Source organism: Sapajus apella, unplaced genomic scaffold (assembly GCF_009761245.1).
Source record: "Sapajus apella isolate SASKATOON/1434 unplaced genomic scaffold, GSC_monkey_1.0 scaffold102, whole genome shotgun sequence".
Classification (NCBI taxonomy): Eukaryota; Metazoa; Chordata; class Mammalia; order Primates; family Cebidae; genus Sapajus; species Sapajus apella.
This window is the reverse complement of record NW_022437042.1, coordinates 2,716,539-2,742,121: the sequence shown is the minus strand read 5'-3', so window position 1 is coordinate 2,742,121 and position 25,583 is coordinate 2,716,539. Positions and strand designations below refer to the sequence as shown.

General features: G+C 41.9%; 1 protein-coding gene across 1 annotated transcript in view; it reads left to right on the top strand.

Moving 5' to 3' along the window:
• The window catches only part of KIAA1210 (KIAA1210 ortholog), a 44,746-nt gene that overhangs the window by 12,048 nt on the left and 7,115 nt on the right, over positions 1 to 25,583 (top strand). The window contains exons 3-8 of the mRNA XM_032258316.1: positions 1,699 to 1,825; positions 2,460 to 2,582; positions 6,657 to 6,812; positions 15,140 to 15,340; positions 18,072 to 18,165; positions 21,230 to 25,309. Of these exons, the coding sequence (XP_032114207.1) occupies positions 1,699 to 1,825; positions 2,460 to 2,582; positions 6,657 to 6,812; positions 15,140 to 15,340; positions 18,072 to 18,165; positions 21,230 to 25,309 (4,781 nt within the window). The remainder of the gene's footprint in view (positions 1 to 1,698; positions 1,826 to 2,459; positions 2,583 to 6,656; positions 6,813 to 15,139; positions 15,341 to 18,071; positions 18,166 to 21,229; positions 25,310 to 25,583) is intronic.

The window sequence follows — 25,583 nt, the reverse complement described above, 5'->3', positions numbered from 1 at the left end:
GATCATTTTGTGAAGTATTGACATCTTGACAAGTTCAAGTCTTCCAATGAACATGAGATTTTCTTTCATTTATTCAGGCCTTTGGCACTTTTCTCATCAGTGTCTTATGGTGTTCAGAGTATGAGCTTTGCACATATTTTGTTAAATTTATTTTTAAGTTTTTATTCTTTTGTTGCTATTGTAAATGGAAGGGTTTTCATAATTTCATTTTCAGATTGTTCATTGCAAGTGTATAGAAATACAATTTTTATATATTGTTCTTGTATCCTTCAACTTTGATGAATTCATTTATTAGTTCTAGTCATTTTTAGTGGATTCATTAGGAGTTTTTATATACAGAATTATGTCATCTGTGAATAGAGATAATTTCACTTCTTCCTTTCCATTCTTGGTGCCATTAAATTCATTTTCTTACCTAATTTTGCTATCTGTAACCTCCCATACACTGTTGAATAGAAATGATAAGGGCAGTCATTCTCGTCTTCTTCCCGATCTTAGGGGGAATACATCCAGCCTTTCACCATGATATTAGCCGTGGTTTGTCACAGATATCTTCTATCAAGGTTGAGTGCATTTATCATGGAGGGGTGTTGACTTTTACAAATCTTTTTTCTGCATCTATTGAAATGGTCATATAGTTTTTGTTTTTATTCTATTAATATAGTGTTTGACATTCATTGATTTTCATATGTTAAGCCAATCGTTCCTTGCAAATCCTACATTGTCATGGTATATAATTTTCTTTATATGCTGCTGAATTGAGTTTGTGAGTTTTTTATTGAGGATTTTTGCATCTATATTCATAAGAGGTATTGGTCTATAGTTTGCTCTTCCTATGATGTCTTTGGTTGAATTTTTTTTAAGGTAAAATACATTACCACACTCCAAAAAGTCATCTTTCATGTCTTTAGCCTTTCATTTGTTTCTGTCTTCTAAATTTTCTTAACACGTAATTGTCATCAACCTGGCACCATTCCAAATCAGAAGATATTCTCATCTGGATTTAGCAAGCTTGGGGAAGGGAGGGGCAGGTGGTACATAAGATGAGTTTGAAAATAGGATAGATATATTGTAGGTCTCCTGAGTGAAAGAGGAGAGAATCTGATGAATGAAAGCCTGCCATATCTGGGAAGATCTTTGATACACTTAAAAAAAAACACTAGAGAGAAATTTGGGTGTGAAAGATCTTTTATAATTCTCATTGTAATAATAGCAAAACTCATGGCCTTTCCTCCCATTCCCTAGAATTGCTACTATTTAATTATATACTTTAAATGGGTGAATTGTATGGTATGTAAACCATATCTCAGTAAGACTGTTACATAAAAAGGATATATGCTTATAATGTAAAAATTAAAATTATACAGAAGGACAAGAAGTAGAAAAATGAAAATTTCCCTCCTGTCCCTAGTGCACCATTCCTCAGAGGGAACCACCTCTAACAATTTGTGGATATCCTTTTAGATTTTTTCCTTTGAGTATGAACTATATATGTGTGTAATATATGTGTATATATTAAATGGGATCATATTATTATTTTTTTCACCTATAATCTCATAAGCAGCTTTCTATGTCAATACATATGCATCCCTGCTTTCCTTCTGAGGTATCTATTGTAGGCCATATTATGAAAATACGTTTGTCTTCAGTTCTTATGATCCTTGGGTTGATTTTACAAGACCTTTCATTTCTGTCCAGGGCCAAGAGTGGCATGGGGAGCAAAGCCCTATCCCATGATAGCATCTTCTTCTTGGATCCTAAGCCTGAAAGATCAGCAAGTAAAATGAGTCCTTCTATGGATCCCCAGAGAGGCAGACCTCGACAGGTAATAGTGGACTCAAGCATCAATGTCTAATTGGACTACTCTTCTGTTCCCTACTGTAACCCTGCCAAAATTAATAGGAGTGGGAACTTGTTTCTGCTTCTCAGCTGATCCTACCCCCAAAGGGCTGTTGTAAGCCTTGAATGAGAGGATGTATAAATATATAATGTGCCTATTACCTGGCACACAGTGTTGATTAGTATTTCCATATTCACTTCTCTCTTTCTATTTATTTATTTACTTATTTTTGAGATAGGTCTCACTCTGTCACCTAGGCTAGAGTGCAGTGGCATGATCATAGCTCACTGCGGTCTCAACTTCCCAGGCTCAAGTGATCCTCACACCTCAGCTTCCCGAGTAGCTGGGACTACAGTTCTGTATCACCACGCCCAGATGATTTTTTGGTACTTTTAGTGGAGACAGGGTTTCACCATGTTGCCCAGGCTGGTCTCAAACTCCTGGGTTCAAGCAACCCTCCTATCTTGGCCTCCCAAAGTGCTGGGATTACATGCATGAGCCACCATCCCTGGCCTATATTTACTTCTCTTAACATACAATAAGAATATTTTGGCAGTGACATTCTACTGTTTGTGTGCTGGCATACCAACCCTCAAGTTTTTCTCTCTCTCTTATACAGAGATCCCGTATTTCCAGAACTCTGCCTAAACCTAAGAGTAATGTGCGTGGAGCTGTGTCTGGAGCCATGTCAGGAGCTGTGCCTACAAGTGCAGTCTGGGCTACGAGCCCCAAGATCACTGAGGTAACAAAGTGGAATTGGAATCGTTCAGAGCATGGGCAGCTGAGTCAGAAAGACAGATCTATGCTTGAATTCTTACTGTGCTACTTACTGGCTGTGTGACCCATGGGCTAGTTGCTTAACTTCTCTGAGTCTTCTTTTTTTTTTTTTTTTTTTTTTTTTTGAGACAGAGTCTTGCTCTGTCACCAGGCTGGAGTGCAGTGGAGCAATCTTGGCTCACTGCAACCTCTGCCTCCTGGGTTCAAGCGAGTCTCCTGCCTCAGCCTCCTGAGTAGCTGAGACTACAGGTGTGCACCACCACACTCGGCTAATTTTTGTATTTTTAGTACAGACAGGGTTTCACCATGTTGGCCAGGACAGTCTCGATCTCCTGATCTTGTGATCCACCCACCTCAGCCTCCCAAAGTGCTGGGATTACAGTTGTGAGCCACGACGCCCGGCTTGAGCCTTCTTTTCCTTATCTACAGTGGATATAATATTAACATCTGCCTGAAAAGGTTGTTTGTGAGGATTGAATGAAGACTCAGAGAAGTTAAAGACATTGCTCAAGCTTACCCAGGCAGTAAATTGTAGACTTGGAACTCTGACCGAGGTATATTAGCCTCAAAACCCTTGATCCTTCCATTATCCCAAGATGCTCGAGTTCTTTATACCTGTCTGGACAGAAAGAAGGGTACACCTTAGCCCCTATTAAATGTAGCATTTATGTGGCTTCTTGCCTCCAGCTAATCCTAAACTTATGGTAGGGATCCATAGCTCTGATTTATAAATGCTCCAGGGGGAGCTGGAGATATTGTCAAGGAGACAACCCTTAACAGCTGCTTTCCCCCTCTCAGCCTGTGGGTGGGATTATGTCCAAAGGTCCCTGTGTAAGTGGGAAGACCACACAAGGAGGACACCCTTCTCCACTGGAGAGATGATTATTTTCCATTTGGCGAAAAGTAAGTGGGGCTTATTTCTGACATGTCTGCTAAGACCCCACATCTCTCACTCTGGCTTCCTTTCTTCTGGATCCATTAGCTATGAAGGGTAGAGGAGAAAACACTGAGATAGACACTAATTGTGTTGACCCTAAGGTTGTTAAGCAACCCCTAGAGTCAGAAGACTGTTGCTGTCTTGTACTACAGCAGGAAAAGTCATTTCCATGAACTATTCAATCTTCAGTTTTAAATATCAACACTAGCTTTCACTCACCTCCATAGTTACACTTCCTGCGGCCTCACAACCACGACCAAGTGCCACAGGGTTCTCACATTCAGAAAGAGGAAACTGGTTTCTTAGACTCCTCCTTCTCTCCCCTCCTCTTAGTCCCAGCAACAGAGAGACTCATGTAGCAGAGATATTCCTTTTCTTTTTTTTGAGATGGAGTCTTGCTCTTGTTGCCCAGGCTGGAGTGAAATGGCATGATCTTGGCTCACCACAACTTCCGCCTCCTAGGTTCAAGTGATTCTCCTGCCTCAGCTTCTTGAGTAGCTGGGATTACAAGCATGCACCACCACACCTGGCTAATTTTGTATTTTTAGTAGAGACAGAGTTTCTCCATGTTGGTCAGACTGGCCTCGAACTCCCAACCTCAGGTGATCCACCTGCCTCGGCCTCCCAACGTGCTGGGATTACAGGTCTGAGCCACTGCGCCCAGTCCCATTTTTTTAAAAAATTAATTTTTGTGAAAACTAAAGGAAAACATTCTAGGGACATTGCTTCTCACAAGGAAGTGGCTGGGAAAGGCCACAATAGCCTAAAGGCAAGTTTTCTTAAATGTTTGGCTTGGGCCTACACCTCATACTTTTGACCAGACCCCTTAGTTCATACCCTGGAAAACAGGGCTGAAGACAGCAAGGTATCAATAAGACCTAAGTCATCAACAACCAGCCTGACCTTTGCATGGGAAACTTCCCTTAAGTACCAAAATGACAACCCCAAACGGAAGGGTGGTTGACAGCATTAAGTCAAGAGTCTTGACACCCAGTGCTACATAGAAGCTGGTGCAAGTATGGAATTGGCCAGTGGGGTCAATTCCTTTGAAGGGGCAGGATCCTAATGGATGAAGTGACATTCAGAACAACTAGGAGATTGTGAAAGAAGAAATACAGGTATACAGTTATGTCAGAAATACTGACACTGAGACCATTTTATTTCCTGCCAGATTTTCACCTAATGTCCTATCTGAAGTGTTAAGAATGTAGATGTCTACATTACTCTCCAAGACATTCTCTGTTCCCTTTTTTGAGCACAAATAGTTAAGAAGATACAACAGCAGATTATTAGCATCTTGCTGTTGTTGAATCAAATTGAATTTATTCATTTAAGCAACGGAGACTTCAAAACAGTTTTTCTTATTGCTTACGGGCTTGACTGTCCCTCAGCCCTTCTTAAGGAAGCAGGCACACCATCTGCTCTGGTTGTTGACTCTAAACTTCTTGAACTTGGCCTTTAGTATGGGCTTTCCCTTTTCTGGCCCTTTTAATTAGGAGACAGGAGTTCATAGTGATCAAGAACAAGGACAATCAAACTGGACAGAACTTTCAAATGCTTTCTCTGCCACTGGGAGAATCATGGCAGGTTACATCATCTCTCAAACTTTGTTTTTCCCATCTGTAAAACAGAGCCCACAATAGTAAATGCTTCAAAGAATTGTTGTGAATCTTCAATGAGACGTATCTATGGAGAGCACTCCCTGCTTAGCACATTGTAAGCCCTTAGTAAAAGTTAGTTGCCATTATTGTAGTTATTATTATTAAAGCTGGGCTTGGGGCTGGTTGATCTGGCCTCTTCCCAAGAGCTCCCAATGGGGCCTAGTAGTAATAAGGAAGCCCTGGAGAACCTGGCCAGGAGCACCCCAGGAACATAACCCCAGCAAGCTTCCATTGTGGCGCCTTCTTTGGCTACAGTGTCTGAAAGCTATCTGCTTTGAGCTGAGGAGAGTCTACAACAGAAGCAAGCATGTCAGCTTCATGACAGCAAGAATTTGTTTATTGTTGCAGGCCCAGTTCCTGGAATGGGGTATAATGCATTGTAGATGCTTAGCCAGTATTTGTTAAAGATAAAAAGCAGGGATTCTGATCCACATCAAGAGGACCATGGCAGGGACCAGTGCCTCCAAGTCAAGTGTACCATTTTCTTCAAAATGGAAACAACTAAATTGTCTGCTGAATCGCAAGGAAAGTCCAAATGGTCAATTTTTTCCCCTTCGGGAAACTAGGACTAGTTCTGTAGATTTTCTTTAAAAATCCCAGAAAATCAATCTTGACAGGATTAAGATAAGCAACTAACCCAGTCAAGATTCAATCCAGATAATTCCTGCAATACTATGAGCGAAGAGTGTAGTTTGGATGCCAATTCCAATCCAGGTCATAACTAAAAGACTCACCTCTACGAGAACTGGACTTCCAAAGACATGACCAAAATTAAAACAAAGATCAGAATTAAATAATATTTGTATTTAACACCAGTAAGGAGATAACATCAGGATTCTGATTTTGCATGAACAAGCAATTTGAAGTTTCTGTCTTTGTTTGGGGATTGGCAAAAGTGTGCAGCACCCCAGAGGGGAAATCAAAGCTACTAGTCTTTGTTTTGAGTAGGTACAAGAAATGAAGACAGGGAGGTAGAAAATTCTTCCCTGGGTTTATTTATTTATTTTTTTTACTTTGGATTCTTAGTCTTCAACAAACTTTTGATTCCTTTCTCTTATTTTATTTTATTTTGAGATGGAGTCTCGCTCTGTCACCAGACTGGAGTGCAGTGGTGCGATCTCAGCTCACTGCAACCTCCACCTCCTGGATTCAAGCGATTCTCCTACCTCAGCCTCCCAAGTAGCTGGCACTAGAGACACGCACCAACACACCCAGCTAATTTTTGTATTTTGAGTAGAAACAGGGTTTCATCATGTTGGCCAGGATGGTCTCGATCACTTGACATCATGATCTGCCCGCCTCAGCCTCCCAAAGTGATGGGATTACAGGTGTGCACCACCACCCCGGCCTTCTTTCTCTTATTAAACAATAAGAGAAAACCACTAATTTGGGAGAAAATGCACAGATTTTAACTTGTTCCTTCTATTCTCCCTCTTGACAGAACCCACCATCGCGCCGACGCCGACTCAGCATCATCCCACCTGTTATCCGAACTGACTCAACTTCTAAGGACTTGGTAGAAATTTCTGTCGATGATGAGTCACCTAAGAATCCACAAAAGAAGGCTTTACCACATGAGATTTTGACAGCGACTCAGGTGAGTATATTAAGGGGCAGGTTGGGCGGGCTCACAGATCAGAGGCATAATTTCTTCTTGTGTTCTCTATTCTCCTGCTGGAGCTCACCACTAGGGGGATGATTGGGGAAGGAGCTGACATTATTGGCTTTTGATTTGCTTGGTGGTTTTCCATCCAATTCTACAAACCAAATAATCATAATTTTAATGTATAAGCAATGGAAGATAGTATTTTGGAAGCAGTAATAGTTTGCAGATGTTTTGAGTATTTCATGAAGATAAAAATAGAAGTTTTTACTGAAGCTTAGTCTCTACACTTTGAAATCCAAAAAATATCAGTGGTTAGGGCATATAATATTATTTGATAGATACATATTCATGTGAAGAATCAGTTGACACATGAGAGGGCAATGTGTCTATTTCATATGTCTAAGTTTGTCAACCAGATAATATCAATCAGCAAATTAGTAGCATGTGCCCATATAAACACCTCCATTCCTAAACTAATGTGTATTTAATTGAATTGGTTGTTGGTGAACTTGAAAGGGCTCTTAGTGTGAAGCAGAGTTTAGAATGATTAACCTTTGGAAATAAAAAGTAAACAGAAACCTAATTTATAATGAAGAGAATTGGCCAGTCAGAACAAAACTCCATTTTGTTGTTAAAAGATCCTATGAAGTGAAGCAGCCCTCAGTTAGATATGTCAACAAAGAAACAAGTTAGGTTAAAACCAAAGTTAAAGCACAGACTGGTAGTAGGGGGGTGGATGCTTATTGTTTTATGAATCTGGGCTGTGACTACAAGTATTTTCTGCAGAATGCCACTAAATCAGATGAATTGGGATGTATAGTCTGAATTAGTGGAAGGATTGAATTAGATAGCATTTTTTATTGTACTAAAATACAGATCATGTAAAATTTACCATGTTAGCCATCTTAAAGTATACAATTCAGTGACAGTACATACATTCACAATGTTATGCAATCATCACCACTATCAAGGATTAGAACCTGTTTGGTTATCCCAAATGGAAGCCCAGTTCCTATTAAGCAGTCATTCACCATTTGTATCTCCCATCAGCCCCTGACAACAACTATTCTGCTTTCTATCTCTGTAATTGCCTACCCTGGATATTTCATATAAATGGAATCATACAATATGTGGCCTTTGTGCTGGCTTCTTTCACTTAGCATAATGTGTTTGAGGGTCATCCATGTTGTGACATTTATCAGTACTTCATTTCAATTTATGGCTGAATAATACTTCACTATATTAATGTACCACATTTTGTTTAGCTATTCATCCATTGATGGACACTTGTACTATCTACCTTTTGGTTATTGTGAATGGTGCTATTACGAACATTCGCATACAAATTTTTGTTTGAACACCTGTTTTCAATTCTTTTGGGTATATACCTAGGAGTGGAATTGCTGAGTCATATGGTAATTCTATGTTTAACTTTTTGAGGAACTACCAAACTGTTTTCCCTGACAGCTACACCACCTTACATTACATTCCCACTAGCAATTTATGAGAGTTCCAATCTCTCCACATCCTGGCCAACACTTGTTAGGTTCGTTTTTTAAAAAATTATAGTCGACCGGGCATGGTGGCTCACGCCTGTAATCCCAGCATTTTGGGAGGCTGAGGTGGGCACATCCTGAGGTCAATAGATCGAGACCATCCTGGCCAACGTGGTGAAACCCTGTCTCTACTAAAAATACAAAAAAATTAGCTGGGTGTGGTAGCATGTGCCTGTAGTCCCAGCTACTCAGGAGGCTAAGGTGGAAGAATCACTTGAACCCAGGAGGTGGAGGTTGCAGTGAGCCGAGATTGCGCCACTGTGCTCCAGCCTGGCAGCAGAGCAAGACTCCATCTCAAAAAAAAAAAAAAAAAAAAAATTATAGTCATGTTTGTGGGTGTGAAGTAGTATCTCATTGTGGTTTTGATTTGCATTTCTCTAGTAAATAATGATGTTAAAAATCTTTTCATGTGTTTATTAGCCATTTGTGTATCTTCTTTGGAGAAATATCTATTTCTCCTTTATCCATTTATTAATTGAGTTACTTGTCTTTTTTTTGCTGAGTTTGTAAACCAGAAAAGTATCTGAGACAGGTCAGAATCAATTTGGAAATTTTATTTTGCCAAGGTTAAGGATGCGCACCTGGGAGACAGGTCTGTGCCTTTCTCCAAAGATGATTTTGAGGGCTTCAATATTTAAAGGGGAAAAGGTGGATACTGGGGAAAGAGGAACACATTTTTAAAAGGTGTGGGAAGATAAGAGACAAATGGTTGCATTTTTTTGAGTTTTTGATCAGCCTTTCACTCAATACACAATTTACATGTGAGAGGGGATAGAGGAATAGTCACTTATGCCTTCATCTTCCTCAGTGAATCTGCATTTTTACATCAGTGGAAGCAATCAAATATGCATTTGTCTCAGGTGAGCAGAGGGATGGGTTTGAGTTTTGTCCTTTGTCCCACATCTGTGAAGATAAGCTATCAATATACATTGTCAGGGTAAAATTCTTAAAGCTTAAAGTTTGAGCTGATTAAATTCCCTGGCCTCAGTCACATTGCAGGATAAATGCTGGTATTTAACATATTGGGGGTTAAGTTATTCCATTGAATTGGCTAACAAAAAGTTAGAGTGCTGCAAGTTTGCCTCTTTTTATAATATCTCATGCTTTAGCTGGGTGGCTACTCCATAATTCCCCAGCATGGAATACAAATAAGTCTCAAAAGCCCAGAACAATTTTTTTAAAGCAATCCTCTGCTGCATAAGCCTGTAGTCCCAGCTACTTGGGGGCTGAGGCAGGAGGATCACTTGAGGTTAGGAACTCGAGGCTGTAGTGCACCATGATCATGCCTGTGTGTAGCCACCATACTTCCACCTGGGCAATGTAGTGAGACTCTGTCTCTAAAATAAAATAAAATTTTAATTTTAAAATCTTCTCATACATCAAAGGAGAACATATGCTCCCTCCCCATGATTGTATACAAATGTACAACTTTCAAAGTGATTTTCCGTATATAGTTACATTTGATTCTCTCAATAACTCCGTAAAGCAGCTAGGAAAGATTCCCATTATAGATGAAAATAGTTGAGGTTCAGAGCAGTGAAGTGACTTGGCAAAAGCCACAGAGCCAATCCAAGATAGAGCTGGGGCTTAATCCCAGGACTCCTGATCAAATCTATAGCACTTTCACTGAACTGTGTGGCTTCTAGCAGTCCTCTAACTTTGTATAACCAATGCTCAGCAATAGCAACAGCAGCTAACATTTATCAAGACTTTCTTATGTAACAGGCACTGTGTTAAGCACTTTCCATGTATCATTTTATTTAATCTTTACAGCAATGAACCAAAGTATGTATTATGATTATTCCCATTTTACAGACATGAAAGCTGAGGCTCAAAAGGGTTAGGGAACTTGCTCAAGGTCAGACAGCCAATAAATGGTATAGCTAGGATGTCATATTCAGGCCTGTTTGGTTTCAAAGTCCATGTTCTTATTCTCTATACTAGAAATGAAGAGAAAGGCTCTCATTCAAGAAATTGAAGAGATTGTGATAGAAGGGGGATGCAGGGAATATCAGAAATTCCACCTCCAAGAACTTTCAAGTTGGCAAAAATATTGACCATAACAGCTTTTAAGTAACAGAGATTTTGAGTTAAACAGCAGCTGTGCAGGAAATCTCAGGAATGGGCACAGAAGCCACTTTGCCACACCCAGGGAATTAAAATCTTAGCCATTATTGGGTCTCACTCTGTGCCAGTACCTCTTGGTGCAGAAGTCTCCCACCAAGAACCACTTTTTCCACCAAAAGTTGCTTCTTGTGGAGATATTCCAAAGACGACTTGCTTTTTGCTTTTGACTCACATAGAACCCAGCTCCCCAGCATCCCAGTGTCAGTCTCAGAGTGTATGTTTTTCCCGGAGTGACAGCTTTATGGACCAAATGCTTGATGAAACCTGGACCTAAACAGCCCACTGGTAATCCTCTTATTTAAGCCATTACAATCAGGGCTTTCATTTGTTCCAAGAAGACAGTCAAACTGCTCTTTATCCCTGCTCAAAAGGAGAAAACCCTAGCATCATACAACAGAAAAAGAAATCATTAAAAGTACTACCAAAATGTGCTTTATTGACTAAACTGCTTTGCGCTGGGTCTAGAAACTTGACAGAAGGGAAAAAAGAAGTGAAAATGTGTTTTTATTTTCCAAAGAGCTGCCCTTATCCCACCTAACAGCAAAAGAGTATCCAGCTCCCTACCAACCAGTGCTGAAGAATCCTTTTCCCTGGCCCAAGGTCCAACCCAGTTTCCTTCTCTAAGAAGATTCTGGATTAATAGGTACCTAGCCAGGCACATCTTCCAGATGTTGAGGAACGAGGAGCCCATTAATTCCAGATATTAATCTAAAGATGTCTGTGCTAAACTTCCTCTAAAACACAGGAGAAGAAATGGAAACATCTCAGCCTTACTTAATAATATGCATAATTGGCCACATGTTCTCCCTTAAAAGTGGGAGCTAAATAATGTGTACACAGTGGACATAGAGTGTGGAAAGTAAGCATTAGAGATTTGAAAGGGTGGGAAGGAGGGAGAAGGGTGAGGGATGTCAAATTACTTCGTGAGTACAATGTATATTATTTGGGTGATGGTTACAGTAAAAGCTCAGACTTCACTTCTATGCAATATATCCGTGTAACCAACTACACTTATACCCCTTAAATTTATACAAACGAAAAAATAATATGCATATTGGGTTCAGACAGGGTATGTTGGTATGTTGGCTGTCAGAGTGCATGAAAGGAGGAATAGCGTTGGAGGGGAGTAAGGAAGGAAAAGTAAAGAACGGTGTTCCACTTTCTCCATTCATTTTTCTTTCAGAATTCTGCCAGGAAGGGATTCTATTTGCTTTTCCTGGGTAACTCATAAAATCCTGTGGTTGGCTCCTGTGGTAACTTTTCTAGGTTGCTGTTAACCACTAGGGCTGAGGGAACGAGGACCTAAGAAGGCCTAAGAAGGAACCACACTTCCCAAAAGATATTTCTGACTCCTGTTCTAAGGCAACTGCTGGGATTATTTCCGGACTTGCTGTAGTCATATTAGAAAATAGGAGCCTTTCTCTTCATGCTATAGGACTAGGCAGTGGTTTTCAATTTTGGCTCCTGAAAGACTCATTTGGAAACCCTGTTAAGGCTATTCTAAAGCCTTTCCTCTGATATTCTTACTCATTAGGTCTTGATATGTCCCCAAAATGTGCTTTTCCAACACTCATTCCAGGTGATTTTGGTACTGGGGGATTCAGACCATACATTGAGGAATACTGCATAGACTTCCAGAAAGTGTATAAATAATTCATTTAATTCACTGGTGAGTTAAGAGAACTCATAACACATATACATAATCTACACCCACGTAACATACTCTAAACCTAACAATAGAGATCCTCTTCGGACTGTTTTAAATCACATGTCTGAGCTTGAGCTCCATAGTCAGATGAGGAGAATGCTTGATGGCTTTGCTCTTTAATTTTGAACACCAGTTTGAGAATGGATGTGGGTCTGTGTTTAGACTGATGTCTACAGATACAGATTCCTTAGTGAGAGTCAAGCTAACACAGGGAGATCAGTGGTTGCTATTAAGTTTGATGGACTCTTGGCTTAGGCTGTGATTGGGAACAGATAAACTGTCCTGCACATGTCCAATCTAGAAATTGCCAGATTTTTGCTGAGCCTGGTTTTTCTGTTACGCTATATAATTAGTTTCACTAAAGTAAACAATGCTTTATCTGTAGTGTTTCTACCACAAGGTTTGGGATGCCAACTGAATTGAAAATTTTTTATATTTATTAAATGTGTATCTACTTGCCATGTGGGCATTGTAAGTTGGCTTTCATGCAAAGCAAGTTGTAGGGTGCTTTTTTAGGGTTTTCTGATTCATAGATCTCCTTGTCTTTCTCTTTCTACCTTTGACTGGAGCTAGTGAGGCCTCAAAAAGAATAACTAAAGTGATACAAGCAACAGAGGAGCTTGCTCTGATGACATCTCAAAAAGGCAACTTCTGGTGGAAGCCTTTAACATAATCAAGTCCCCAGTTTAAAAAAACATGTTTTGAGCAACTATGTACTAAGCACAGTTGGAGATACTGTGTCCCCAATACAGTAATACATAGAACAGATACAAATCTTCTTCATAAAGTTTATATTGTAATGGGGGGCATGGACAATAAGCAAGCTAAATAAGGAAAGCATAATATGTCAGACACTGAGAAAAGTGACAAGGAGAAAAACAATGCAGGGAAGGGAATATGAAGTGGCTAAGACATTTTAAACAGATTGGCCATGGAAGACATAACTGAAAAGGTAGAGGTTAGCTAAGACCTCTGGAAGCTGAGCCCTCCCAGCTGCAGAGTGTCAATGTTCCAATATATTTGCCAAGACTCCAGTTTCTTGCTCTGTTGCCCAGACTGGAGTGCAGTGGGGCAATCTCGGCTCACCGCGACCTCTGCTTCCCAGGTTCAAGTGATTCTCCTGTCTCAGCCTCCTGAGTAGCTGGGATTACGGGTGTCCGCCACCAAACCTGGCTAATTTTTATATTTTTTGTAGAGAGAATTTCGCCATGCTGGCCAGGCTGGTCTCAAACTCCTGATCTCAGGTGCTCTGTGTACCTCAGCCTCCCAAAGTGCTGAGATTACAAGTGTGAGCCACCACACCCGGCCGTGAAAAGGTGGCTTTTGAATCAAAACCTGAAAGAAGTAGGGGAGCTAGCCACACAAACATGGGGAAAGAGCATGCCCAGCAGAGGGAACAGCAGGCACAATGGCCCTGAGGGCAGAACATGCCTGAAGTGCTTGAAGAACAGCAGACCAGCAGTGTGTCTGCAGCAGGAAATGGCTGGTAATTTGGTCAGGGACAAAAGGAAGACAGATCATGTGAGGTTGTCGGGAGCATAGATGTTATCCTCCAGCCTTAAAAGACCAGAACTCTGACACTACTCTGAAGTAGGGAAGACATTCAGAACAATAAAAGAAGAGCTTTTACTCTATACACTGATATTAAATTTATTTTTCCAGTAGATAACATAATCTAACTAGACAATATCAGGAAGAGGCAGTATATAAATTCATGGATGAAAATTGCATAAAGAAGTTAAAGAAATCTTTGGATTAATCTTAATTTTGATTGATCCTATAAAAGGCAACTGTACTATTTCTCTGTCTTCTCCCTGAATCCCAAGCAGAATGGTCTGCAGGATTTGTCGTCTGCCTGACCCATTAGCTCTGTGTTAAGTCCCCAGGCGCTGGAATTACAGTGCCTTCTTCATAACCAAGATAGTAGCTAAAGTTATCACTGCATCAACATACAACAGTGGTGGGAATCGTGAAGACATGTGAAAGCTCCAAGTACCAATGGGATCCCTGGCAGTGTGCAAAACTAGTCTGAAGAGAACGTAGTGGTTAAACACAAATGGAAATTCTATCTACTTGCTACATTATATAAATTGCTACTAGTATCTAGCAGAGACAGTTTATTAGCTGATCTTCAAAGGGTCTTCTGCTAACAGGAATCGGAATCTTCTTAGAAATGGAAAGAGCTCTGGGGAGGCTCTTTGAGGTATGGAAAATACTATCCAGAAGCCCATAGGAGACCGTTTTGAAGGTCCTACAGAGGAATTCAACTAAGTGTCCCAGAACCAAATAGTATGGCGATATGGAGGGCAGCCATAATGAGGACAGGTTTACGGGCTCCATATCTATCCCACTGGAGGTTGGAGCATTCAATTCCTGAGGGTCCTCCCATCAGTCTTGCACCCATGAACTGTCAATACACATAAAAGGTAGTGTGCTCTCTATGAAAATGCAGCTTGCAGACAGGCCCTCTTCCAACCTGATTTTTCTCCCTCCACCCAATCCTCCAATGTAGAAATCCCAGAGCTCTGCTGGGTTTCACTGATACCAATTGTGCCTCTCACCCCAGCCAGATGTCCTGTTGATAAGAAGGGGATCTAGGACAAGAGAATATGCAATCCCTCTGATCTTGCAAACTCAATTAAGTGGTTGTGTTCTTATCTCGAGGACAGTGGGGTGCCCCTGAAAGCTTTCTAAGCAGGGGAGTAACCCAAACTTCTTCCTGTTTCCTGTTTTTATCTGCAAGGAAACCAGTAAAATTATGGAGCTTACTAATAATGAATAAGCCTATTGACTGGAAATGTAGGAAAAGGGGACAATAGTTCATGAAGTATTTCTTCTTTAGGAATTCTTCAGTCAGAAGAATTTCCAACTTTTGAGACCAGTAACAGCATATGGTTGACTCGTCTATTTTCTCTCACCTTCTCCAGAGTTTCTCTGAGCTATTACCTGGACCTGACTGCTCACAGTCCTTGACTGCATTTGCCACACTTGCCTCTGACAGCAGCACCCCGCTGCCCGTTGGTTTCAGCACCCCAGCCACCACCGAGGGCTGTTTGGATTCTTCAGCTGCTCGCCACAAGATGGCTTTAAATCCCCGCAAACAAAAGAAGGAGAACCTTCAAGCGATTGTAAGTCATTCAAGAGACAGGGGACTAAACTCCTGTATAAGAAAAGATAAGTTCCAATCTTTGCAAACTACTACTAGGGAAATAGTGTGGTGTAGGAGACCCATGCCCTAAGTAAGATTGGCAAGGTCAAGGGCACTGCCCTAAGCTTGACAACCCCAGAGGGGTGAGCAAGCTTGCATCTATTGGGTGTGTTTCTTATCCATGTGGAACTTTATATTAGAGAAGGGACTAAAAGGAAGCACAAACAGTGAATGATTTAAACCCCCATAAACTGCTTATTGGCTTAGCATGTGAAAGTTCACTCAGCTCTATTTGTAGAGAATATTCAATGCTACCCCAGATCAGGATTCTTTCAGTTATTAATCAGATGAGATCCATGAGTTACAAATTGCAGCACCATTCCACTTATTTGGAGGTCAATCTTTCAGCAACTCTAAACATCCAGAACTTAGTTGTTAACCCCTCCAAAGATCTCCAAATAGATGTCACATGACTTTCTAGGAAGCAGACCTACTGTGTAAAAAACATGGCCACAGATTAGACGCAGATCTGACAGCAAAGAGAGCGACAGCTGATAGCAGAGAGAATGACAGAAACAATCTGGGGCCATTTAATATAGGGGCTCAAGAACCTTGCCCACTTCAATAGGTCCTTCAGGGCCACGCTATATCACAGTCCAGTGTAATAGATCATTTCATTATTTGTCCAAGTCATCTAGAAAAAGTAGATTATGTTTTGTGATCCCTGTTTAATTAAAAAGATAGAGAAATAATGCTTTTAGAAAAGGCTTTCAGTAAAGGTTAAGAATTAGGGTTGGGCATGATGGCTCATGCCTGCAATCCCAGCACTTTGGGAGGCCGAGGTGGGCTGATCATGTGAAGTGGGGAGTTCGAGACTGGCCTGACCAACATGGAGAAACCCTGTCTGTACTAAAAATACAAAATTAGCCAGGAGTGATGGTGCATGCCTGTAATTCCAGTTACTTGGGAGGCTGAGGCAGGAGAATCGCTTGAACCTGGGAGGTGGAGGTTGCGGTGAGCTGAGATTGCACCATTGCACTATAGTGTGGGCAACGAGCAAAACTCCGTCTCAAAAACAAAAAAAAGTTAAGGATTAAAAAATGTCAGTGTTTAAAGGGATGTGTCAGTTGGCTACAAAATTCACTTTTATCAAAAACTGAATTCACCAGTGATTCTGGTCTGAAAGTAAGAGACTGTAAATCAGAGGTAAAGAGACTAACAGATTGTATAGTATAAACATTTTACAGGGAAGGACATTAAAGCACAAATAATTTCAGATACTTACCCAAAGTCAAACACCCAGGTGGTGGGAGAGCTAGGGCCAGAATCCAGTCTTCTGACTTCTAGCTAAGCACTTTTTTCATCCCACCATCTTGCCTCTAGCTTAGGCATCTCAATTTCACTTTAGGTAGTACACAAAATATGAGTTGAAAGAACAGGTGGAGGAGCAGGGGGGCAGAGGGAAGCCCTCTGGTGGCCTTGAGAATATCTTCTTAGTTTGGTGTCAAATAAGGGATGACCAATTACTAGGTGCCAAACCCCATGCATGCATTATCCCCTGAATACCTCACCACAGACCTGGGAGATGGGGAAGTTTGGCTGAGGGAAACAGTGTGATCCTTGTAAGTTTCTTCTTTCTGTATAGCCTAGTTGAGAAAAGGCCTGGGCATCACCCTCTGAGAAGGCCAGGACATCCACTTCTTCCCTGTGACTCTTTCCCTGACATGTGGATAAATATGAAAAGCTCTGAGATCATTTACGACACAGGGACTACTACCACTTTCTCCCTGCTCTGGGATTTATTAGATCTGCAAGTCCCACAGGAGGTTTTTCCTAGCCTCTTATTTATTGATGTAGACACAGTGATTCAGAGAATAACTTGCCCAAGGTCACGCAGCAAGTAAACGATGAAGAGATCCTGAATCCAGGCCAATCTGACCACATTGGCTCAAAAATAAATTATTATGAGCTGTGTCTGTTTGCACAGGCACTTTGAGTGGGAGTGTAAAGAGTTGTATGTTTGTCTTTACATGCATCCCATAAAGGCTTACACTAAGCAAATTCCATACACTGTTCAGTGCAGTGCTATGCTGACATTTCCAGAGCTGTATTCTAATTATCAGAAAACCTTATTTATACTAAACCAACTTCACCCCATCCAATGTAAGGGCTGAACCCTTCAGCTTTTTCTCCTTTTCCTATCAACAAAACCCCAATTCTCTTTCTTTGTTTGATCTGGAAAGAGATAATTCATGCTTTCATTAAATTCCCTGAAAAGAAGCCAAACAGGATTTGAATTTGGCTCACAGGTCTGATGAAGCAAATCTGAGAATCCCATTATGGCCAAGGGCATGATCATTGTCAGCCCCAACGACCCCATTTTCAGATTCGTGGCCTTCCAGTGTGGTTCAGTAGTTTCCAGCGTATTTTAGAGAGATCCCTGTAGTGTGTCATTCAGAGATTGGAAACTCCAAACCTGGGAACCACTTCCAATAGGTAAAATGATCCCCAGGGATCTCTTGGTGGAAAGAATTCCATTAAGAAATCCCTGGAAATATCTCCATTGAAATAACTTCCATCTTTTAAGGTATTGTTACATGCCCAGCATCAAGAACTTTTTTCCTGATTTTTTTTTTTTTTTTTTTACAACTGTGCAGGAGTTGTTGGAAAGCACTTCAGTAGGATTCAAGCTCATTCTTTTCTTGTTTCAGGTAAAACCAAACCAGGAGGAGCCAAACCTTCCATTGGTTTCTGGAGAAGAAAAGAGTATAACCAAACCAAAAGAAACCAACCAAAAGAAGCTGGGTACGGACAGTGCAGGTTAGCATATTTTTACCCTCACCCAGAAACATGTATGACAGACTTCATCACACAGTGCTATGTTGATAGGAGCTATACCCAAGAATTACCCAAGACTGCTGTCCTTGGTCCTTTCAATTTAAGATGCAGATAATGTGGTCCAGACTTCTCCATCTAAACTGCCAAAGTAATATAATTGCCACTTGTGTGGGGTTCAGGTAAAGGATCATACCTGGATTCTTATTTTATCTAAATGAATTTCCAACAAGAGAGGTGCTTTGTTTATAAATTTATTTCATCTTCTCTGAGGGTAATGTACATGCTGAGTTCCTCAGTGAGCCCAGATGTGAGAGGACAGCCAGTGATTTCTCCTTCAGCATTCCCCCTCTGCAACAGAACCAGAAAGGAATAACAGAACTGGCCAAAAAAATCATTTTTTAAAGTTGTCTTTCTCTTCCTGTAGAGCGAAAATGTCCTTGTTAATAATGAGACTATTGCCCACATCCATGGACAAAGAGGGTTTGGCAGCTGCAGACAGATGTCCTTGGCAGCCAACACCTATCAAATTCCCAAACAACAAATACCACCAGAGTGAAAAGCTCTCTGTTTCTGTGTGTACATATGTCGATGTTGGCTCCAACTGATGGCAAGCTAATTTCAAGCAATATTTGATAAAAATTCCAGTTCCTCAACTTAAGTTGAAAGTTATGTCACGCTTTTGCCACAAAGGATTTCACATGTGGGTTCAAAGACAGGATATTCCTAAGCACATTTTCCCATGAAAACTAAGAAAACCACAAAACTCTCCAGAAAAAAAAAAAAAAAAAAAAGAAAGAAAGAAAAAAGAAAAAGAAAGATTAAATTAGTACTCTTTTATCTTTTTGAGATTTATGTTTTAATAGTTGTCTCTTTTGCACACAGAGGATAGAACTGAGCCAGTGTCCATGGGGGCAGACACTTTACTTGATTTTCCATATCATGGAAGTGGTTTGGAGCACAATCAGTTATTCTCAGCGCTGTATGCTGGCTATGAAATCACTAGATAGAGCTAGGGATGCAGCAGATAGTGAGTAAAGAAAGGCAGCAGGGGTCCACCTGAAGATCAAATTGAGTTTCTTAGAAAAGTACTACAAGAAAGGAGGGGAGCAACCTGTACAACTATGACCTTGTGCTTGACCTGAAGCCAGTGGACCAATGCAATTGCTAAGGCATTCCGAGAATTTCTTTGCATGTATATTACATACAATTGGTTTTTTTAAAATTTTTCTTTCAACAGCTTTCAGGGTACAAGTGGATTTTGGTTACATGAATGAATTGTATAGTAGTGAAGTCTAGGATTTTAGTGCACCTGTCACCCTAGTAATGTACGTTGTACCCAGTATGTAGTTTTTCATCTCTCACCCCTCTCACACCCTCCTCCCTGTCCGAGTCCCCAATGTCCATTATACCACTCATGTATGCCTTTGTGTACTCATAGCTTAGCTCCCATTTATAAGAAAGAACATGTGGTATTTGGTTTTCGATTCCTGGGTTACTTCACTTAGAATATTGGCCTCCAGTTTCATCCAAGTTGCTGCAAAAACATTATTTCATTCTTTTTTATGCCTGAGTACTATTTCATGGTATATATATATATGTGTGTGTGTATATGTGTGTGTGTGTGTGTGTATATATATGCATATATATCACATTTTATTTATCTACTCATAGGTTGATGGGCACTTAGGTTGATTCCATATCTTATAAACATACGTGTGCAGGTGTCTTTTTGGATATAATGACTTCTTTTCCTTTGGGTAGATACCCAGTAGTGGGATTACTGGATTGAGTCATAGATCTATTTTTAGTTCTTTGGGGAATCTCCATACTGTTTTCCACAGAGGTTGTACTAATTTGCATTCCCACCAGCAGTGTATAAGTATTCCCTTTTTATCACATCCATCCCAACATCTATTGTTTTTTGACTTTTTAATAATGGCCATTCTGGCTGGGGTAAGGTGATATCATATTGTGTTTCAATTTGCGTTTTCCTCATGATTAGTGATATTGATTTTTTCATATGTTTGTGGTCCATTTGAATATCTTTGAGAATTGTTTATTCATGTCCTTTGCCCACTTTTTAATGGATTATTATAGTTTATTGTCACCTGGTTTCAGCTCTGGGTGCTTTCAGTTTTGAACACTCTGTATGAGTTCCTTGATTGTAGAGTATCTTTGTGTGATGGCTTTCTCAGATGCTGCTTGTAGTAGTAATATGCTGGGTCTGTGCGCAGGTTCACTGTCTCCTATGGGGAGTTTTCATCTGGTTCACAGTGTAGCCTGCTGCCCGACACTTCTTTCAAAGGGTCTGTGGTTTCTTTTTTTTTTTTTTTTTTTTTTTTTGGGGGGGGGGGTGTCTGTGGTTTCTTTAAGTCTTTCTGTTAGGTTCCTGTCTTGGTTCTTGGAAAAAGCTCACAACATGAATCTCTACATATTATTTTGTCTTTCCAAGTGGGAGAGACATGCCAACAATGCCTCCAATCTGCATCTTGGAAATAAAAACAACTAGGATCATTTTAATATGAGAGAGTAGAAAAAAAGAAGAGGGCCATAATCTTACCTCCCAGATAATTCCTATTGACATCTTTCTAAAAAAAAAACAGCAATACATGCACATGATATGAAATTTCAAGTAGTTCAGATAAATATTATGTAGAAAATAGAAATGCTAGTTAGAAAGTAAAAAATTCCATTCCTCTTTCCTGTCAGTTTCCCCAAAGGCAATCATTGTTACAGGTTCAGAATTTGCCTTCTGATGTGTCTCACACCAAATGGTGGACCAAACTATTGGTAAAAATGTGACAAGCCAACCCTGCACTCAGTTCCTAGAACTAGGATTCCCCTTTGGCTTAAAAACGTCCAACTGCAGAAACTTAATAGTGACCAAGTTGCCTCCTGTCTTCCAAATACCTGCTTCCTCATACTAGAGAATTCATTAGCAAATAGGTACCATTGGGCCAGGGCACAGTGTTCTTATTTTAGGAAGTCAAAGTCACACTATTTCTCTTTTTCTTATTTCTATTTGCTGCAGGTTCCTCAAGCAAGGAACAGAGCAACAAAACTGAGATATATGACAAGAAGACAACAGACCAGGCTCCAAACTCTGATGCTACTGGGAGTCAGGGCCATCCACTGCCAGCAGCATCTGGAAGAAGACGGAGAAAAAAAGGAGCAAGTATTTCAGGATTGAGTGAGTGTGAATTCAAAGGAAGAAGCCTTAAACAATCCAGTGAAGGGTATGGCCTGGGCGATAGAGCTGCATCCTCACCTACTGATAAGACTGCCAGGAATGTGCCTTTCTGGCACTTATCCTTGGAGAAGGACAACACGGAGCAGCCTACAACTCCACAACCAGAAACCACTATCCCTCAGGGGTTGCTTTCAGATAAAGATGACATGGGAAAGAGAAATGCTGGCATAGATTTCGGATCCAGAAAAGCATCAGCAACACAGCCTATACCTGAAGACATGAAAAATCCCATGGCTACTGATCCACAACCATACCATGAAGATGGGGCTCCTGCAGCTGAGAAGACAGAAGCCACAGCTTCTCTTTCATTGATGGTGGAAAGCCCTTCTACAACCCAAGAGGAGGCCATTCTCTCAGTGGCAGCAGAGGCTCAAGTGTTGACAGATCCTTCTCATATCCAGTCACAAGAGAAAGAAGCTTTCAGCTTTGAGTCACAAAAGGCCCAATCCAAAACGGAGTCAGCCCAGGATGTTCAAACTATCTGCAAAGAAAAGCCTTCTGGAAATGTTCACCAGGCCTTTACAACAAGTGTTTTGGGTACGACAGGTACTCCAGCCAAAGGAGATGTTTATGCCAAGAGTCTGCCTCCTGAAAGCCTTTTTCAGTCCTCAAGGAAGCCTGATGCTGAAGACGTCTCCTCAGATTCAGAGAATATTCCTGAGGAGGGGGATGGTTCTGAAGAACTGGCTTGTGGTCACTCTTCCCAGTCCTTGTGGAAGTTTGAAGATGAACAAAAAGTCTTCTCAGAATCAAAAAGTTTGGTTGAGGACTGGAGCAGCTCTGAGGAGGAGCTGGACCCCAGATGCCCTTCCCAGGCTTTAGAAGAGCCCGAAGATGAAGTCTTCACAGACTCAAGCAGTTATATTGAGAAGTATAACAGTTTTGAGGATTGCAGCAGCTCGGAGGAAGACCTGCCTGTCAGACACCCTGCTCAGGCCTTGGAGAAGCCCAAAGACCAACAAGAAGTCGCCTCAGCTTCAAAGAATACTCCTGAAGAGCAGAATGCTTCCGTGCCGCAGCTGCCTCCCAAACGCCCTTCTCAGCCCATTATGAGTCCTGCTGTTCAGCAACAAGTTCGCACCAGTTCAGTGGGCACTTCTACAAAATGGAGCAGTTCCGTGGAGCCAGTCTCTCCAAGACACCCTTTCGAGGCATGGGCGAGTCCTAAATCTGAGCAAAAAGTCTCCACAGGTCCAGAGAGTGCTACTGTTGAGTGGGGCATTTTTCTTGAACCCCTGCCTCCCAAAATTCCTTCTAAGCACCGGATGAGGCCTAAAGCAGAGCAACAAGGCTCCTCAAGTCCAGAAATTACAAGCATGGAAGGGGCTGCTTCTGTGGAGGCCCCGCCACCCAGCCAGCATTCTCAGCCCCTGATGAGCCCAGAAGTCCAGCAAGAAGTCTCTGCAGGTCCAGAGACTGCTGCTGTTGAGGGGAGCATTTCTGTGGAGCAAATCCCTCCCAAACACCCTTTCCAGCTACGGGTGAATCCAAAAGTGGAGCAAGAAGTTTCCTCATCTCCAAAGATCATGGCTGTTGAAGAAAGTGTTTCTAGGAAGCCTCTGCCTCCTAAACTTCTTTCCCAGCCCTTGATGAACCCTAAAGTTCAACAGAACATGTTCTCCGATTCAGAGGACATTGCTGTTGAGAAAGTCATCTCTGCGGAGCCACTGCTCCCCAGATATTCTCCTCAGTCCTTGACAGATCCTCAAATCCAGCAAATCTCAGAAAGCACAGCTGTTGAGGAAGGCACTTCTGTGGAGCCGCTGCCTCCCAGATGCCTTTCCCAGCCCTCTGGAAGGCCTAAGTTCCTAGAATCAATGAGTACTTCTGCAGAATGGAGCAGTCCTGTGGAGCCAATGCCTACTGGACAAACCTTCCAACCACGGGCGAGTCCTAAATTTGAGCGGCAAGTATCTGAAGGTCCAGAGAGCACTGCAGCTGATGGGAGCATTTCTATGGAGTCGATGCCTCCCAGACATCCTTTCCAGCCATGTGTCATCCCTACATTTGAGCAACAAGTCTTTGCAGAAGTCTTTGCAGGTCCAGAGACTGCTGCTGCTGACTGGGGCATTTATACAGATCCACTGCCTCCCAGAGTGCCTTCTCAACGCAGGATGAGATCAAGAGCCAAGCAAGCAATTTCCTTGGATTCAATGAGCATTTCTGCAGAAAGGTGCAGCTCTGTGGAGCCAACATCTCCCAGAAGCCCTTTCCAGCCACAGGTGAGCCCTACATTTGAGCAACCAGTCTCCGCAGCTCCAGAGAGCACTGCAGCTGAAGGGACTGCTTCTATGGAGCTGAGGCCTCCCAGACAGCCTTCTCAGCCCCTGATGAGACCAGCAGTAGAGCAAGAAGTCTCCTCAGGTTCAATGAGCACTTCTTCAGAATGGAGCAGTCCTGTGGCATCTTCCAAATACACTTTCCAGCCATGGGTGACTCCTAAATTTGAGCAACTGTATCAACTCTCTGCAGATCCAGAAAGCACTACTGTTGAAGGGAACATTTCTAAGGAGCCGCTGCTTCCCAGACATCCTTCCCAGTTTACTGTGAGGGATAAAATCCAGCAATTGTCCTCAAATTTCAAGAGCACTGCCATTGAAGCAGGCATTTCTGGGGGGCCACTGCCTCCAAAATATCCTACCCAGTTCTTAACGAGGTCTAAAGTTCAAGAAATGGCCTCGCGTCTAGAGAACACAGCTGTTGAAGGCATTTCTAAGAAATCACTGATTCCCAGACGTCCTGCCCAGTCATTCGTGAAGTTTATGGCACAGCAGATCTTTTCAGAGAGCTCTGCTCTTAAGAGGGGTGGTGATGTGGCACCTTTGCCTCCAAAACTTCCTTCCAAATCTTCGTTGAAGCCTAAAGTCAAGCACCAAGTTTTTTCAGATTGGGGGAATGCTAATCCTAAGGGAGGCATTGCTTCGAAGATGCTGCCTATGAAGCACCCTTTACAGTCCTTGGGGAGACCTGAAGACCCCCAAGAAGTTCAAGAAGTTTTCTCATATTCACAGAGTGCTCCTGGGAAATGCAGCAGTTCTAAAGAGCAGCTGCCTCCCAGACAGCTTTCCCAGGCCTTGGGGAAACTTGAGTATGAGCAAGAAGTCTCTTCTGTTTCTGCCAGCTCTCCTGAAGAGTGGAGGAATTCCAAAAAGCAGCTGCCTCCCAAACATTCTTCCCAAGCCTCAGATAGGTCTCAAGTCCAGCCACGGATGTCATCAATGGGCCCAGCGAATGTACCTATAAAGCGGAGCAGCAGTGAGAAGCACCTGCCTCCAAGTAGCCCTTTCCAGCGACAGGTTCATTCAAGTTCTGTGGGTGCTGGTGCTGGGCGATCTATTTTTGAGAGCAATTCTGACAACTGGTTCCTACAAAGAGATCAAGCTTTTGCAAACAAAACCAAGAAGTTCAGCCAAGGTTCCAAAAACCGCATAAAGAGCATCCTGGCCCCTGCTACCAAACCTGAGAAGTTCACTATTGCCCCTACTGGGCAAACATCCACTTCTAAGGGCATTTACTCCAAGGAAGAAGTTCTTGAGAGTAGTGATGGAAATAATAACCAGCATTCAGGCCTATCCAACCAGGCTCATGTTGAAAACCTTTTTGGAGTTCGACTGAGAAGAGTCCCTTCCTTGCAGAAGTATGAGAGTGAGAAACAAGATTACTTCACCCAGCTTGCTTCAGTGCCCTTGGGCCCAGTTTCATCCTTTGTAGGTAAGGAGCATAAAATCAGAAGAAGCACTTCCGAGGGGCTCCTGAGTGCTGCAGGGAACCTCACCAAAATATCTAACTTTGCAGAGAAGCAACAGAGCAGGCCAAAATCTGAAAGCATGGCCAAGAAGCAACCTGCTTGCAAGACCCCAGGTAAGGCTTTTATCTCTCCAGATGGCTAGTAGATATCAAGTGGAAAGAAGAACTGGAAAGCAAAGCCTTGAATGGGCATTAAAGTCTGTTATGGCCTTGCGTACTGAATTGTGGCTTTGACAGGGCTTGCTAATGGGTTTGGGAGCATAATAGTGCCCCATTCTAGATTTAATAGATTCGGAGGTAATTTTGAGTCTTCCCTTTCCCAATACAGTTCCCCTCTGGACATTCATCCACATTCCATAATAAACACATAACCGCCTCCCCATTCTCT